A 14,622-nucleotide genomic window follows, 5' to 3' on the forward strand; every position below is an offset into this window, starting at 1 on the left:
CTCAGGCTCAGAGCCTTCAGCATCCTATTATAACCAGCTAGTCTACTAACATTGTTTTATCAGCATTATATATGTGTATATATATATAGATTTTTTTAAGATTTTATTTGGTAAAAAATTACTAGTGCTCCATTTATTCATATATAAATTTATTTATATTATTTGTATGTTATTTATACAAGGGGTTTTTTTGAAAATAAGTTTTTCTCAAGTTTAAAAAGTCATCATTTAAGTAAAGGTGTTAAGTAAATAGTGATTATGGTGGATACAGCTGGCAAAAATGTGCAAAGGGGTATGTGAAAGACTATAATGTAGGAAATGCTACTCTGCAAATACCGGGCTTTCGAGTTATGTATCCTTGCTTATCATCACTGGATAGCATTTTGCCCAGAGAGGCGTTGGTTTAATTAAAGACTAAGTGCTCAGATTGGGTGCGCTGGCGAATCATTCTAACACACTGGGTTTCCTCGTTTCCAGGAGGAAAACGTCACAGCAGGTAGGTTGGGAGGCTCCCGGAAGGACTTGGAACTAAAGTAATATGTGAACTGAACCTGGCAGGTGGAGAACAGCATCTTTTTAAGAAATAGTACATTTTCCTGTTTCTGTGTTCTTTGCCAGACCTGGTGGGTCAGTGGCACCTCCACAGTGAGGAGTGGGGCAGACGGCATGTCGGTGGGAGAAACAGGAGCAAAGGTTTTGAAGGGTTTTCTTGGGACATCAGGCGGTCACTGGCTGTTAGGAAGTGGGGGAAATAAGTAGCAGAGCACCTCCAGTAATCAGTGCCCCCACCCATCACTGTCACACTTGATCATGGTGACACTGATAACTGAGCACCTCTGAAATCCTAAGTACCCAAATCTACACCCACTCCTCTTTCCAACTCATGTCCCTAATACTTGTACTGAGACTCCAGCAAGCGTTTACTCCTCCAGGACTCCTACTCCACTGATCCCAAGTCTATCAAACTCTCCTCCTATCATTATTTTCGCCCTGATCCAGTTTAGATTCCACATCTCCATGAGTATAAACTCTCACTTGCAAACATCCTCTGCTCCCTGGTTGCTCCGTGAACAGCCCAGCAAGGCCCCAACCGTCTACCCCACTCTATGCTGGGTCTTTTGTTTGCCTTTTTTTTTTTTTTTTTTTTTTTTACTCTGAGCAGGGGAATGTTGCCAGAGAAGAGCACACACTTCTGTTAACCGGTCACACTCTAAGTTCATGATGTGAATCTCAAATATGCCTTCACTACTGTTCAGCTGTTCTATCTTCCTGCCCTGACTTTTTTGTCCAAATATTTCTCACCTTCTCACTACCCCCCAATCCTCCTTGCCCCACTCTCCATGCTCAGCATGCCTCATACTAGTTGAGAGAATTAAATAAAGTAATAAGCATAAAGCGCTTGCACAGTATCTGGCTCACAGTATATCTCAGTAGATGCCAGCCATGATTATTATCACTCCATTGTCAGTCACCTGGATAACGAGCCTATAAGCATCTACATCATGCTCAGATCTATATCATTCTCTCATCTATATCATTACCAGAGATCAGCCCCTCTCACTTTCTCAAGGACTCTGCTTCTGCGGTTTTCTCTTCTCTCCTGCTTTATCAACTGCCCCTCTCTGTTAGATTATTTACACCACTACATAAACATATTCTAGTATCTTCTATCTAAAAATAACTCTCTGTGAGTGAAATGGTGGCTACCAGGAGATTGAGGTTGGGGAGATAGTACAGATGTCGGTTAAGGATACAAATTTATGAATAATAAATAAGTCCTAGAGATCTAAGGCACAGTATAATGAATAGACAACAATGTTGTGTTATAATCATCAAACTTGCTGAGAGACTAGATCTTAATTATTGCAACCACTAAACTAAGAAGCAACAAAAATGTGACATGATTGAGGCGCTAATTATCATTACAAGGGCAATCATGTTACAATATATAAATGTATCAAATTAACATAATATGTAAATGTATCAAATCAATATGTTGTACAATTAAAGTTATACAGTATTATATATCAAATATATTTCAATAAAAGATTTAAAAATAAACATCAATCTTTGGATGCAGGATCCCCTCCATCTTCTACCTCATTGCTCCCCTTCAAGGCTAACCTTCTTTACAAAGTTATCTGTATCCACCATATCCACTTCTTCCCCTACCATGCTCTCCTCAACTCACTCCAAACTGGTCTCTCGTGTAACTTATTTCCATCATCCTGTAAGACAGTTCCTATCAAGGTGACCAATGACTTCCACATTCCCAAACCCAAAGGTCACATCCCTGTGTCATATTACTTGACCTCACATGCTACACAATCACTCCCTCATTGTAGCAATGTTTTATTCTCTTGCCTCCTCAAGTACCAAAGTCTCCTGGTTCTTTCTACTGAACTCCTTCTCAGTCTCTTTTGGTGGTTCTCCATCCACTGCTGAACCTGTGAGTGTTGGAGGAACCAGGCTGCTTCATCTGGAGTTCTCTCTTCTTGGTCCACAATCATTTCCTAGGTGACCTCATCCAGTTCTATCAATACCACTTATTATCTGCTAATTCCCAAATTTCTATTTCTAGCTCTGATCTCTGCTTGAAATGTTATACTCCCTTGCTTACTTCATGCCTCCATATGGGTGTCTACTAAGCATCTCAGACATAATGCATCCAAACTGAACACCTTCCTCCACCCTCTCTCCCAAGTCTTCCCCTGCTAGGTGAATGGCACTACTAGTCACCCAAGCCCAGATCCAGGAGGTACCTTGGATTACTCCCTTTCCCTCACTTCTCCATCCAATCCATTGAGTTCTTCAAGAATACTGCCAAAAAATCCACAGAATGGTAGAAGTATTTGCAAATTATATATCTGATAAGAGATTAATATCCAAAGTATATAGAAAACTAAAACGTAACAACAGCAACAAATAAAACAAACAATTGATTTAAAAATGGGCAAAGGAAGTGAATAGACATGTCTCCAAAGAAGATATACAAATGGCTAATAAGCACATGAAAAGATGCTCCTTAGGGAAATGAAAATCAGAACCACAATAAGATATCCTGTCACATCCCTTAGGATGGCAGAAGGAAAGAAAGGAAGAAAAGAAGGAAGGAAGGGGGAAATGAGGAAGGAAAGAAAGCAGGAGGGAGAGAGGAAAGAAAGAGAGAGAGAGAAGGAAAGAAAGAAAGAAAATAAGTGTTGGTGAGCATATGGAGAAATTGGAATCCTTGTGCAACTGTAGATGAGACTGCAAAATAGTGCAGCCATTACGGAAAACAGTACTGAGATTCCTCAAAAAGTTAAATATAGAATTACCATATGTCCACCAAATTCATTTCTGGGAATATACCCAAAAGACTTGAAAGCAGGGTCCCCAAGAGATGTTTGTACACCCATGTTCACAGCAGCATTATTCACAGTAGTGAAGATGGACAAGCAACACAAGTGTCCACTGATGAATGAATGGATAAACAAAATGTGGTATACACATACAATGGAATATTATTCAGCCTTAGAAAAGAAGGAAATTCTGACACATGCAACAGCATGGGCGAAACCTGAGGACATTATGCTAAGTGAAAAAAGTCAGTCGCAAAAGGACAAATATTGAAGGGTTCCATGTTATACAAGGTATTTAGAGTAGCCAAGTGCATAGAGACAGAAAGCAGAATAGAGGTTCCAGGAAATGGGGAGCTGTTGTTTTATGGGTACAGATTAGTAAGTTTCACTTTTGCAAGATGAAAAAGTTCTGGAGATGGATGGTGGTGATGGTTGCACAACAATGTGAATGTACTCACGCCACTGAATTAGACACTTAAAAATGGTTAGGGGCCAGCCCGGTGGTGTAGTGGTGAAGTTTGCATGCTCCACTTCAGCGGCCCAGGGTTCACCGGTTTGGATCCTGGGCACAGACCTACACACCGCTCATCAAGCCATGCTATGGCACTGTGCCACATAGAAGAACCAGAAGGACTTACAGAAAGATATACAGCTACGTACTGGGGCTTTGGGGAGGAATATTGGCAACAGATGTTAGCTCAGGACCAATCTTCCTCACCAAAAAAAAAAAAGTATACCTTTAAAAAAATGGTTAAATGGCAAATTTTATGTATATTTTACTGCAATTTTTAAAAGTATAAATAATTTTTTTAAAAAGAATACTACCAAAATAGATGCCAAATCTGGCTGTTCCCTCCATCTCTAGTACCACCTAACCCAAGCCACCATCATCTCTGCCTGGACTCACTAGCTTCTAGCTGGCCTCCCTGATTCTCCTTTTGACACCCCCAGAATCTCTTTGTCACAGAACAGCCAGAGTAATCTTTTTAAGATGTAAATCATGTTCAGTTACCCCTTTGCTTAAAATCTTCCTATGGCTTCCCATCATGCTTACAATAACATTCCTGCTCTTACTGGGGCACAGAAAGCTCTGCACAATCTCATTCTTGGACCTCAACTCTTACCACCCTGCTCCTCCCTGCCATGCTCTGGCCACGAAGCATCCTGTCGGCTCCGTGAGCCCACCGATTGTTCCCACCATATGCGTTCTGCACTAGCTTTCCCCTCTGTCTGAAAGTCTATTCCTCTATATCTCTTTCTGCTCTGAATCTGACTCGATCTACAGCGGCTCCAAATCACCCTCGGTCACATCACTCTGTCCTAATTTTCTCCACAGCACTTACACCATCTGATGTTTTTTCCATCTCTTATTTTTGACATTTGTTTCTTGACGGTATTCCTCCACTGGGAGTAGCACCTTATGTGACCCTGAATCCCAGAGCGTAGAACAGTACCTGAGCCATAGCAGACACTCAGGAAATATTTGTTGAATATTAAATGAATGAAAGGAAGAAACTAGAGAAAGGGAAATTAGTTTCAAAATTTTGCAAGGAAAACCTGGCATAACACCATATCCCCCAGGATAGTTACTTAGAAACAGAAATATAACAAATTCAGAAAACTTTATTTGTATTTTACAAGCATCTCAAACTCAGCACGAGCAAGAGCACAGAACATCTTCCTTTTTATCCACTCAAAGCTGCTCTTCCTCTTGACTCCTCTCCTCCCAAAACCTGCACGATCTGTTGCACCTACTATCTAACAGACAACCCGAACAAGAAAATAAAACTTGACGGACGAGATATGTTTGTTTGTAATGCCTGAACTTCCTGACGTTTAGGGCGAAATACCCCGATTAGTCTCACAAAGAAATGAGTTTCTAAAGAAACTTAAAAAGCTTCCTGTGGCCCCCAAATCACCCTCCAGCGAAAGCCTAGGTCGAGTACTCACAAGAGTAGTGCGGAGCCAGCACAGAGTAGTCAAGGAGGTGTTAGGTCAGGAGGTTTCTGGGATCCCCCCACTGCAACCACCTGCATCCTAAAACTGGTCCCAACTGTCCCAGCTGGCTCCCATCTTTTCCCCTGCCCTTGAGTGAGGTGAGTCTTCAGTTGGGGTCCAGACTGTGTCTGGGTGAGTTTTTAAAATGGTACACCTCCACTATTAGATCACTAACAACGTGAAGCTCTGGAAACATAAAGCTGGGGGAAACACATTCTGTTTCGTGAAACCCACCTTTTCGGCTCGGCGACTCGCGGCGCTTCTCCAGGTCGATGCGCCGCACAGCCCGCAGAGGCGCCCGCGAGGTGGCGCTCGTCCTCCACTGTACCTATGCGAGATCCGGCGTCCGTACAGTTCTCAAACCCCGGAGGCCATCTCCAACCCTCAGTTTTCACAGGTGAGAAGACTATGCTCCAAAGGGAAAGTGTCTTCCGTGAGGTCTCATCGCTGCAGCTTAGAGGCTCGAGCAAACCCAGCTCCCCATATTTCCGAACACAGTGAATATTCATCACCTGTCTCTCTACACACGGTTTAGTTTATTGATTATAATATAATAATGGCATGTTTCTTTCTGCACAACAAGCTTTAGATTCAGGTCCTCAGGCCTTAGCGTCCTTTATTTTCAAAGGCACGGAACAGAAAAAAAACGTTAGATTTGCCTGCCTGAATTCTTTCTTTGATTTCCTTAAGTTCCAAGCGCCTTTTTTTGAAGAACGCATAGCATAGAAACGAGTAGGGAAGACAATGGAAAACATTTAAAGAGAATAAACATGAAGGTTAATGACAAAAACTGGTTAGAGAAGAAAACCCAACTGGATTGGCATTAGATAAAGTCATATTGGAACCCCGATTTAGCCGCTTACGAGGTCAAGTCATTTAAACTCCGTGAGTCTCAGTTTCCTCATCTGTAAAATGGGGATAATAATGTTTTCTGCTCACCTCACCCTCAGGGTTATGTGGATTCAATAAAACAATAGGTTGCTGGCATATTGTTGGTGAGCAACATTTGTTTAAATATAAAACTACGTTGGCCCAAAATAATGCTTCTCTCTGCAGTCTGATATACCTGGAGCATGTGAGTGAAAAATCCTAGTGGGAAACGGATGACATAGGAACCCAGGAGCCGGTGTCTGCTGTCAGGCAAGTGGCGTGTTGCTTGACGCCACGCTGCGGAAGATTGGAGGCCCCTGGGGAGCCTGTGGATGGGGACAGGCGGTCAGTCCCGGGCGCGGCCTCTGCCTGGACCTGGCTCCAGCGAGCCTGCACTGGCGCCCCCACCCCGCCCGCCAGCTCGCGCAGTTCAAGCTGCGGGCTCTGAGGGCACCGAATGCAAACCCTCGTTTTTAAGGACTGGAAACAGTGGCCCAGAGAAGGCAGGTGACTTCGGTCAAAGTCATAGTTGTCTGAGAAATGAGTCCCGCGTGGCCTCCAGTTGCAGAGCAGCCTCTGGCACGCACCCTCGGGCCGCTCCGGGCACAGAAGGCGTTCTCCTCCCAGGAAGACGGAGGACTGCCGAGGGCGCAGGTGGAGAGCGGCGGGGACGCGGCGCGCGGTGGCCCCACCAGAAAATCTCGGCGGATTTGGGTCCCCGGGAGCGCGGGAGCGGGCGCAGCAGCTTAAGGCTCGCGCCTGAGAGCCTGGGTTCCCCGCTCTCCGGGACCCCCTTGGCTCTCCCACCCTCACCCCACGCTCTGCCCGCGGCCCGTGGAAGCCTCACCGCCCAGCAGCGCCTCGGACCCGGGCTGTTCCGGGGCTGGGAGGGCGCGGCGCGTAGGGGGCGCGCGGGAACCAAACTGCGGACAAGAAAGAAGACTTGGGAAGAAAGAAACAGAGGAGGAGAAGAAGACTAGGAAAGAGCAGGGCGAGGGGCCCGGGAGGAAGGCACAAGCGTGGATCGAGCCCCGCGCCGGGGCTCCCCGGCTCCGCCGATTCCCGGGGCTGGCCCAGGCCAGAGCGCGGCGCCAACTGAACGTCAGGCGGTGTCGGGCAGTCGCGGGGTTCCAGGAGCTCTTGGCCACACCTGGAGCAATTACCGTCAATGGGCTGGAAGGTGGGCCCCGGAGCGTCCGCGCCCCTGTGCCAGCCGATCTCCGGCCTTGCGCTACGCGAGGACATGCTGAGCCCTGGCCACACACACCCACTCACCGGCCTTGACTCTGCACGTACCCAGGGAAATCTCTGCATCCGTCCACCTCCGCTCACAGTCTCCTAGAACCTTTTCATCCCCACCCAATCCCTATTAGGAGCAGCTTCTAGTTGTAGCTCTTGACCGGTGTGTTTATCCTCCGCCAACACCCAGCTCCTGGCCCTGCCTGCAGCTGTTCACCAGACCTAAGGATCGAGTAACTGCAGCAGTTGCCCGAGATGACACGAACCTTTCTCGCTGTGCGCCTCCCGAAGACTCGTAATGCAGCCACTTTCTTACACTCCAGGCACGCAAAAAAAAAAAATCCCGGACAACTCAAAATCACCGAACCGCATCTGTCCATCCTTTAAAATCCTCGGCCCAAGCCTGTGGCAAAGGACATATCCTACCGTTTGAAGGGGCAACTAAATGGTGGTTATTATTTTCAAGTAAGTCTTTGTATAGCCCCCAAACTTACTTTAATACTCGGTCACTCAACTTGCAAACATCTCTCCCTGTCCATGTGTCCGGAACTCACTCTATTATTTGTCACACCAAGTCCTAACCCCACAAATGGATAGCTGTCTGCAACACACGGTTCACACCTGCCCATCTCTCACTTTCTGGGCGATCTGTGCCAATCTCCTCCTGCACTTGCCCCCAGAGAATAACGACAAATTGTCTAGGGTGGTGGGGAGGGGGTAATTCGAAGAATAAGTAAAGATCACAGGGAGGAAGGAAAGAACCCGCTTTCTTTTGAAACCTCGTAAGCGTTCTGTTCTGTTGCCCTCCTGGCCTGAAGAGCGTCTCCTTCCTTACGATTGCTGGATACTGACACCAAATTTAAACAGCTTTCCCTCACAACTGATGTAACCTTAAATAGCTTTCAAGGGCAATGACCTCTTCAATCGTAAGTTTTTCTCCCCAATACACTACCAGATCTGCACTGTAGTGTACTGGGGATGCAAAAAACCATCATGTGGCTGAAATACTGGAAAGTACAGATGCTGCAAAGGCCCCCCCACACACACACTGAGACTGAAAACGGTAAACAGTGGGTGTATTTCAGTTTGCGGTGCAGAACAAGAACCACCAAAAAGAAAGAAACAATGGGAAATGTTATTTATTTTAGTAACATCAAAAACACTAACCCCAGCAATTTACTAAGTTAAAATCACAGTTCTTTAAACTTACTTAATGGTTAAAGCTGTGTTTTTGGTGTTAGGTTAAACCCCTGGTAAAATTTATGGAAGATAGTAAAGTATATTACCTGAGTAAATTTTTTATTTAAAAATAAATAACGTAAATGAGTAACAAATGTTTTGATATACCCATAATATTTCTGTTTCTTAGTTTGGCTCCTTCTATTACATAAAACAATGCATTTCTTATTTTTCTAAGAGCATTTAATGTCGTCAGTTTGAGATCATTGCTATGGTAATTCCCAGGTAGCTTTTAAACAAACACATATCTTTTTCTAATCTTATTCCACTCACAAGTAACAGAATATTTAAAGAACAAATAGAAAGTCTTTTTCTTTCTTCCTGGTGTAAAATTTAACAAACTCCAATTAAATTCAGTATTGACCACCCAGGGAAAAGACCATGCAATTTCCAGAAACTCTCCCAAAGATGCCTTCCAATTTCTCGTGTGACTTTGGTTCTAACTGTACCGTCTTTTTCTTTTTAATTCCTCTATAGAAATCGAATCAAATAAAATACGATGAGAAAACAAAAATATTCCTCGAATAATTTTAAGTAACTGATTATTTTAGCGAAAAGAATTAGCAGTGAGGAAGCCGCGAAATTGTAAGGGGGGAAAAAGCGCATTTTATTCTTCCTATCAATGAACCTTCCTAGAGAAAAAGACCACGCGCGCGATTTATGGAACAGCTTCATCTTGGATTTTCCCCTCAGATTCTGACGCAACGAAATAGCGTGTTTCATAAAAGCGGTGGAATAGGTGGATATGTCTGCAGAGGGAAGAAACGTCGTTTCTCGGGCAGCGTGTCTGGGTAAGTGAATCTCCCTGTTGCCGGAGGATGCTTCGAGGACCAGGCTTGGGAGTGAAGGAGTTAAGTCAGACCCTGACTTTCTCTGCTCAAAGTGCCCAGTTTTGTCTGTTGGAGTCAACGTCGCCTAGCTGGAGCCAGCCAATGGAAGGCTGGGAGCGCCCTGGACGGCCCAGAGAGGGGGCGTGGCTTGAGGCTGTCACTCAGCGGTGAGGAATGACACCCGAGCGGGAGGGGGGTACCGTGGAACGCCGAGGAACGAAAGAGAGAAGAAACAGATAAAACCAGGGCAGGGGGTAAAAAGGTGCCCCGCGCCTCTCGGAATCCAGCGGCTGCTGTCGCCGCCGCCGCTGCGACCAGGGGTGGGCTCCGGAAGAGCCGACCCAGCAGGGAAGGGAGAAGAAAAGCCAGGAGCGAAATCCTGCAGGAGAGGAAGAGACAGAGGCGCAAAGAAAAAGTGACTACGGCCGTGCGCCCCGGAGGCACTCAGGAGGGGACTGCAGCCGCGGAGGGGCCGCCGCTGATCCTCCCCCCACGTCCTCCAAGGGGCAGACCCCCGCCCGCCCCTAGGGGCGCGAGGCGATGAGATAATCCAGCTGAGCTGCGAAAGGAGAGCGTCTGGCGTTGGATTGGGGGGAGGGGGTCTCCGGGCGGGGTGGGCCTCGGAAGTGGGGGTGAGGGTCGGCGCTGATCCTGGGCCAGAGGGGGGCGGGGGCTGCTGGGCCGCGCAGGAGAGGGCTGCAGGGGCCTCGCGCGCGGGACTCACTCGCGCTGCGGCGGCTCGCGCGCTCCGTCCAGCTCGGAGCTGCCCCGCGCCCCAGCCGCCCGCCCGGCCGGCCGCTTCGGCCCGCGGCTCAGATGGCTGTGCGCGGCGCCAACACCTTGACGCCCTTCTCCATCCAGGCGATCCTCAACAAGAAAGAGGAGCGCGGCGGGCTACCTGCGCCGGAGGGGCGCCCGGTACTCGGGGGCACAGCGGTGGCAGTGGCTGCGCCGCCCGCTGTCTGCTGCTGGCGGCTGTTTGGGGAAACAGAGGCGGGTGTGCTGGGGGGCACCGAAGACTCTCTATTGGCGTCGCCTGCCGGGACTAGAACGGCTGCGGGGCGGACCGCGGAGAGCCCTGGAGGCTGGGACTCGGACTCTGCGCTGAGCGAGGAGAACGAGGGCGGGCGGCGCTGCGCGGATGCGCCGGGGGCCAGCGGGACAGGCCGTGCGGGGGGGAACCTGGGCCTTGGCCAGCCGGTCTGCGAGCTGCCCGCCGCCAAGGATCTGGAGGAAGAAGCCGCGGGCCGAAGCGACAGCGAGATGTCGGCCAGCGTCTCAGGTCTGCTGAGGCTTCGCTGGGAAGGGGGCCGGGCTGAGGGGCTGGGCAAAAAGGGCAACCTCGCCGAGTGGGGTAGGTCTGCTGTGAGCACCCTGCGCCCTGGGGCCCGGGGGCTGGCCGAGACGCGAAGCTCTGCGCTCCAGCGCAGGCTGCTCTAATCCTCCGGGAACTGAGCCCGAGAGAGGACCAAGCAAGTCCTCAGCGCCCTGCGTCCTGGAGCGAGGCCTGAGACGTCCTGGGGCAGTGTACTCTAGACCGGACTGGAGAGAACCACTGCAGCCTGGCTTTGAGTCCCTTGTCAGTGCCTTCGGTTGTGTCTGTCTCCAAATCCCCCAAATCAGCCAAGAGACCTCGGGTAGCCAGTGCCCGGGCCCTGGCCCAGAGAGGAGAGGCGCTCCCGGCTGAAGGTCCCAGGGTCCGGCCCCTGAGCTCAAGGATAGGGAGTGAACTATACCTCCTAGTGGGCCGGAGGCCGAGGATCTGCCCAGCCCGGGCTTTGGGAGGAGGGCTTGTTTAGCTTTCCCAGATCCCAGGGCCGGGAAGGCTGCCCTGGGGTGAGCACTTAAGAACTGGAGGCAAACCCAGCGGCCAGCTGAAGGCAGAAGGGCTTGATTTAGGTCAGCCCAGATGCAGCCGAGAGAGGGACGTCCTCAGCCACAGGCCAGCTCGTCATTTGATCAGAAGACGCCTGTGCCTGCCCCAGTTGGGTGGACGCTTCTGTAGGCCTCACGCTGGTCCCAAGGAAACAGTATCTGCCACAAGCCAAACGCGGGACCTCTCTGCTAGGGTGTTGCAGGAGAACGGGGAGAGGCCCCCGAAGCCGGCGTCAGTTTAGTGTCCCAGGACTTCAAGCAGGGGCAGCGCTCCCCTCTTTACCCCCAATCCCCAGCCCTCCTCTCATTTCCTTGCGAAGAGAGAGAGAGAAGCCCACCCAAGGCCTTGGCACCGCCTATTGCCACAGCCTTCGCAGCAATTCCAGATGGCTGGGGGCGGAAGACTCCGCATACTTCTTTTTCAGGATCTGTCCCCCCGCCTTCGCTTTACGTGAGGCCGATGCGTGTGTGCTGAGACAATGCGTGTGTGCGAGTGTGTGTGTGTGTGTGTGAGAGAGAGAGAGAGCATGAATGCGGGGAGGGGGTGAACCCAAGGAGGGAAAACGAAAAGCAATCTAGACCCCCCCAGGGTTCAGCTCTCAGAGCCGGGAAGGCTTTCGAGGATGCTCAGTCCCAGTGTCCCACGTTACTGAGGCGAACCTTGGGCCCAGAGAGGGCAGGGAGCTAGATCTCTGCCGCACAGCATTTGATACAGCGGCTGAGTCCGTTGCCTGGGACAGGCCTGGATGCCGGAAGCGAGTGGGACAGGGTTCTGAGACTTGTCTCCAGAACCCGCAGCCTCTAGGCCCTCCCAACCGCTCTTGTGGGATCAAAGCGTATTTCCGCCTGCCACTCTTTCCCCCACCCCCGCAGTTGAGGCAGGACCTCATTCCTCTGCGGCGCTGACAGTCTCTTATTTCTGTTCCCACTGGGCTCCGCAGGCGACCGCAGCCCTAGAGCCGAGGACGACGGTGTTGGCCCCGGAAGCGCACGCGTGTCCGCACTGTGCCCTGGAGCCGGCGGCGGCGGCGGCGGGCCGGCGGGCGGCGCGGAGGAGGAGGAGGAGCCCGCGGCGCCCAAGCCGCGCAAGAAGCGCTCGCGGGCCGCCTTCTCCCACGCGCAAGTCTTCGAGCTGGAGCGCCGCTTCAACCACCAGCGCTACCTGTCTGGGCCCGAGCGCGCAGATCTGGCCGCGTCGCTGAAGCTCACAGAGACGCAGGTGAAGATCTGGTTCCAGAACCGTCGCTACAAGACCAAGCGTCGGCAGATGGCTGCCGACCTGCTGGCCTCCGCACCCGCCGCCAAGAAGGTGGCTGTGAAAGTGCTGGTGCGCGACGACCAGAGACAGTATCTGCCTGGAGAGGTGCTGCGGCCACCCTCGCTGCTGCCACTGCAGCCCTCCTTTTATTATCCTTACTACTGCCTCCCTGGCTGGGCACTCTCCACGTGCGCAGCCGCCGCTGGCACCCAGTGAGCCGGCCCGGGGCGAGGCAGCGAATGATCCCCGCGCTCCAGCTCCAGACGGCCGCTGACGGCTATGCAGGTTGTGCTCTGTGCAGGGGCGCCCCGCCGAGGGGGCAAGTGGAGGCTGAAATCCAGCCCTGGCTCTGTTATCCGGGACGTGCGCCCTGGCAGCGGGACTGAGTCTGCCCAGAGGGGGCGCCTTTTTCTAGTTTGAACAGAGGCACCCTTATGGCCTAGGGGCCCTGCTCCCCGCTCACCTGCCTGGAAGCCCTTGGACATTATTTATTACCACAATGTTGGATTTGGATTGTGTCTGCCTGGGGATGGCGTTCCCCCGGAGCGGAGAGAACTCCTGGAAACCACATAGCCTGAATCCCCAGAATTTCAGGCCTGCCGGGAGCTTCGTGCGCTAGGCCACACGAGTTCATGGTATCCATGCTACCAATCTATGTGTATCTACATATCTATTAGTTTTGGGAATTGCGTTTGTAACAAAGGGGTGCAGAACCCTGGCAACCCCAAGGAACCAGGCCATGGGTTGATTTGAACCGTGAGGGGTTTGGTTTTCGGCCCTCCGTCCCACCCCTCCCCGGCTTGAGAGCTCGGGTAGGGACGCCCGACTGGGTGCTGAATGTAAGGAAGGGAGCCTCCGAGCACAGGGCAGGGCAGGGGACCGGAATCTTCCCTCTCGGAGGTCCAGGGCCAGGACCAACGGTGGGCCAGGGAGCCCCCAACCAGGAGAGAGCAAACCCGGGCAGCCCTTCGCAGAAACTTTCCTTTATTTCTTTTTATTTTTTAAAGGACGTTAAAACTTGTAGCACTTTTCAGTTGTTTGTATACAAATGACGGTTATTTTTGTATTCAATGTGAATACCCCTGTCCAGCCTTTCCGTGGCGTCCTCCGCAGTACTGCCGGGCCCTCTGTCTCTACCGTCGGCTCTCCGCGCCTCCTGCGTCCTGACCGGGGATTCTCCCATCCCTGTCCCTCCCCCTAGGACAGGTGTGTCAACCTCGCCGCTTTTCGCCTCCTTAAGGGCACTGTGCACTCAACTAGAGTATTAACTGTAAAAAAAAGATTTGTGAAGTTTGGAAGCTCTATTCGCTGTATTTTTTTCCTTTAATTTATAAACTCTTAGTTTAACATGCCCTGCTGGAAGCAGTGTTTTCTCTGAGCCTCTGTCCGTCTGGCTTTGGGGAAATCATTAACGTGGGAAATATCTGGGGCTCAGATATTTCAGTCCTGGACCGAGGCCGCCTCACCCCTCCTGCAAGTGGCCCTGTTGCCCACCGCGCAAGCAGGGTTTAAACCTGGGCGGCTGAGGGAATCGCGATTTCAGGGACTTTGCAGGAGTCACAGACGATTCCCACTGAATCGCGAGCAAATTTCTCCGATCCCCTTTCTTCTCGCAGGCGTTGGTTTCAGAGTCTAGGAAGCGCCCGTAGCTGAACCCGCAGCCAATTTCTGTCCTCCATCCTGACCTGCTGACCCCTCCACCTGCTCCAATCCTCTCTGCTTTCGATTTTCTGAGCGTTTCTCTAAGTGATCGTGTCTTTATTTCGTTTTGAGAATAGGCTAGCAAAAACTCTCCCTGAAATTCTGAAGCGATTAGGGGCGAAGGAGGCGATAATGAAGTGTCTCACTGGGAGGGTCACCTGCGCTTTGACCCCCTTGTTCCAAAGCGCTTCCACTCCCTCGATGACATGGAGTCATTTGATCCGCACAGAAGCCCACTCTGGGAACAGAGGAGGGCAGGGGGAGGGTTATT

General features: G+C 50.7%; 1 protein-coding gene across 1 annotated transcript; it reads left to right on the plus strand.

The window, feature by feature from the left end:
• The first annotated feature begins 9,697 nt into the window (after positions 1-9,697).
• On the plus strand, positions 9,698-13,996 carry NKX3-2 (NK3 homeobox 2). Its single transcript, XM_014851826.3, has 2 exons — positions 9,698-10,799; positions 12,334-13,996. The coding sequence occupies exons 1-2, from the start codon at positions 10,334-10,336 to the stop codon at positions 12,864-12,866; spliced, it is 999 nt and encodes a 332-aa protein (XP_014707312.2). The 5' UTR covers positions 9,698-10,333; the 3' UTR covers positions 12,867-13,996.
• Positions 13,997-14,622: the final 626 nt, after the last annotated feature.

This window comes from Equus asinus, chromosome 3, assembly GCF_041296235.1.
Source record: "Equus asinus isolate D_3611 breed Donkey chromosome 3, EquAss-T2T_v2, whole genome shotgun sequence".
NCBI classification, from domain to species: domain Eukaryota; kingdom Metazoa; phylum Chordata; class Mammalia; order Perissodactyla; family Equidae; genus Equus; species Equus asinus.

Excerpts from the sequence above, each read along its gene's own strand:
- NKX3-2 (XM_014851826.3), top strand. The coding sequence starts at position 10,334 with ATGGCTGTGCGCGGCGCCAACACCTTGACGCCCTTCTCCATCCAGGCG. Across the intron at positions 10,800-12,333 it reads GATGTCGGCCAGCGTCTCAG|GCGACCGCAGCCCTAGAGCC; the intron begins GTCTGCTGAGGC and ends TGGGCTCCGCAG.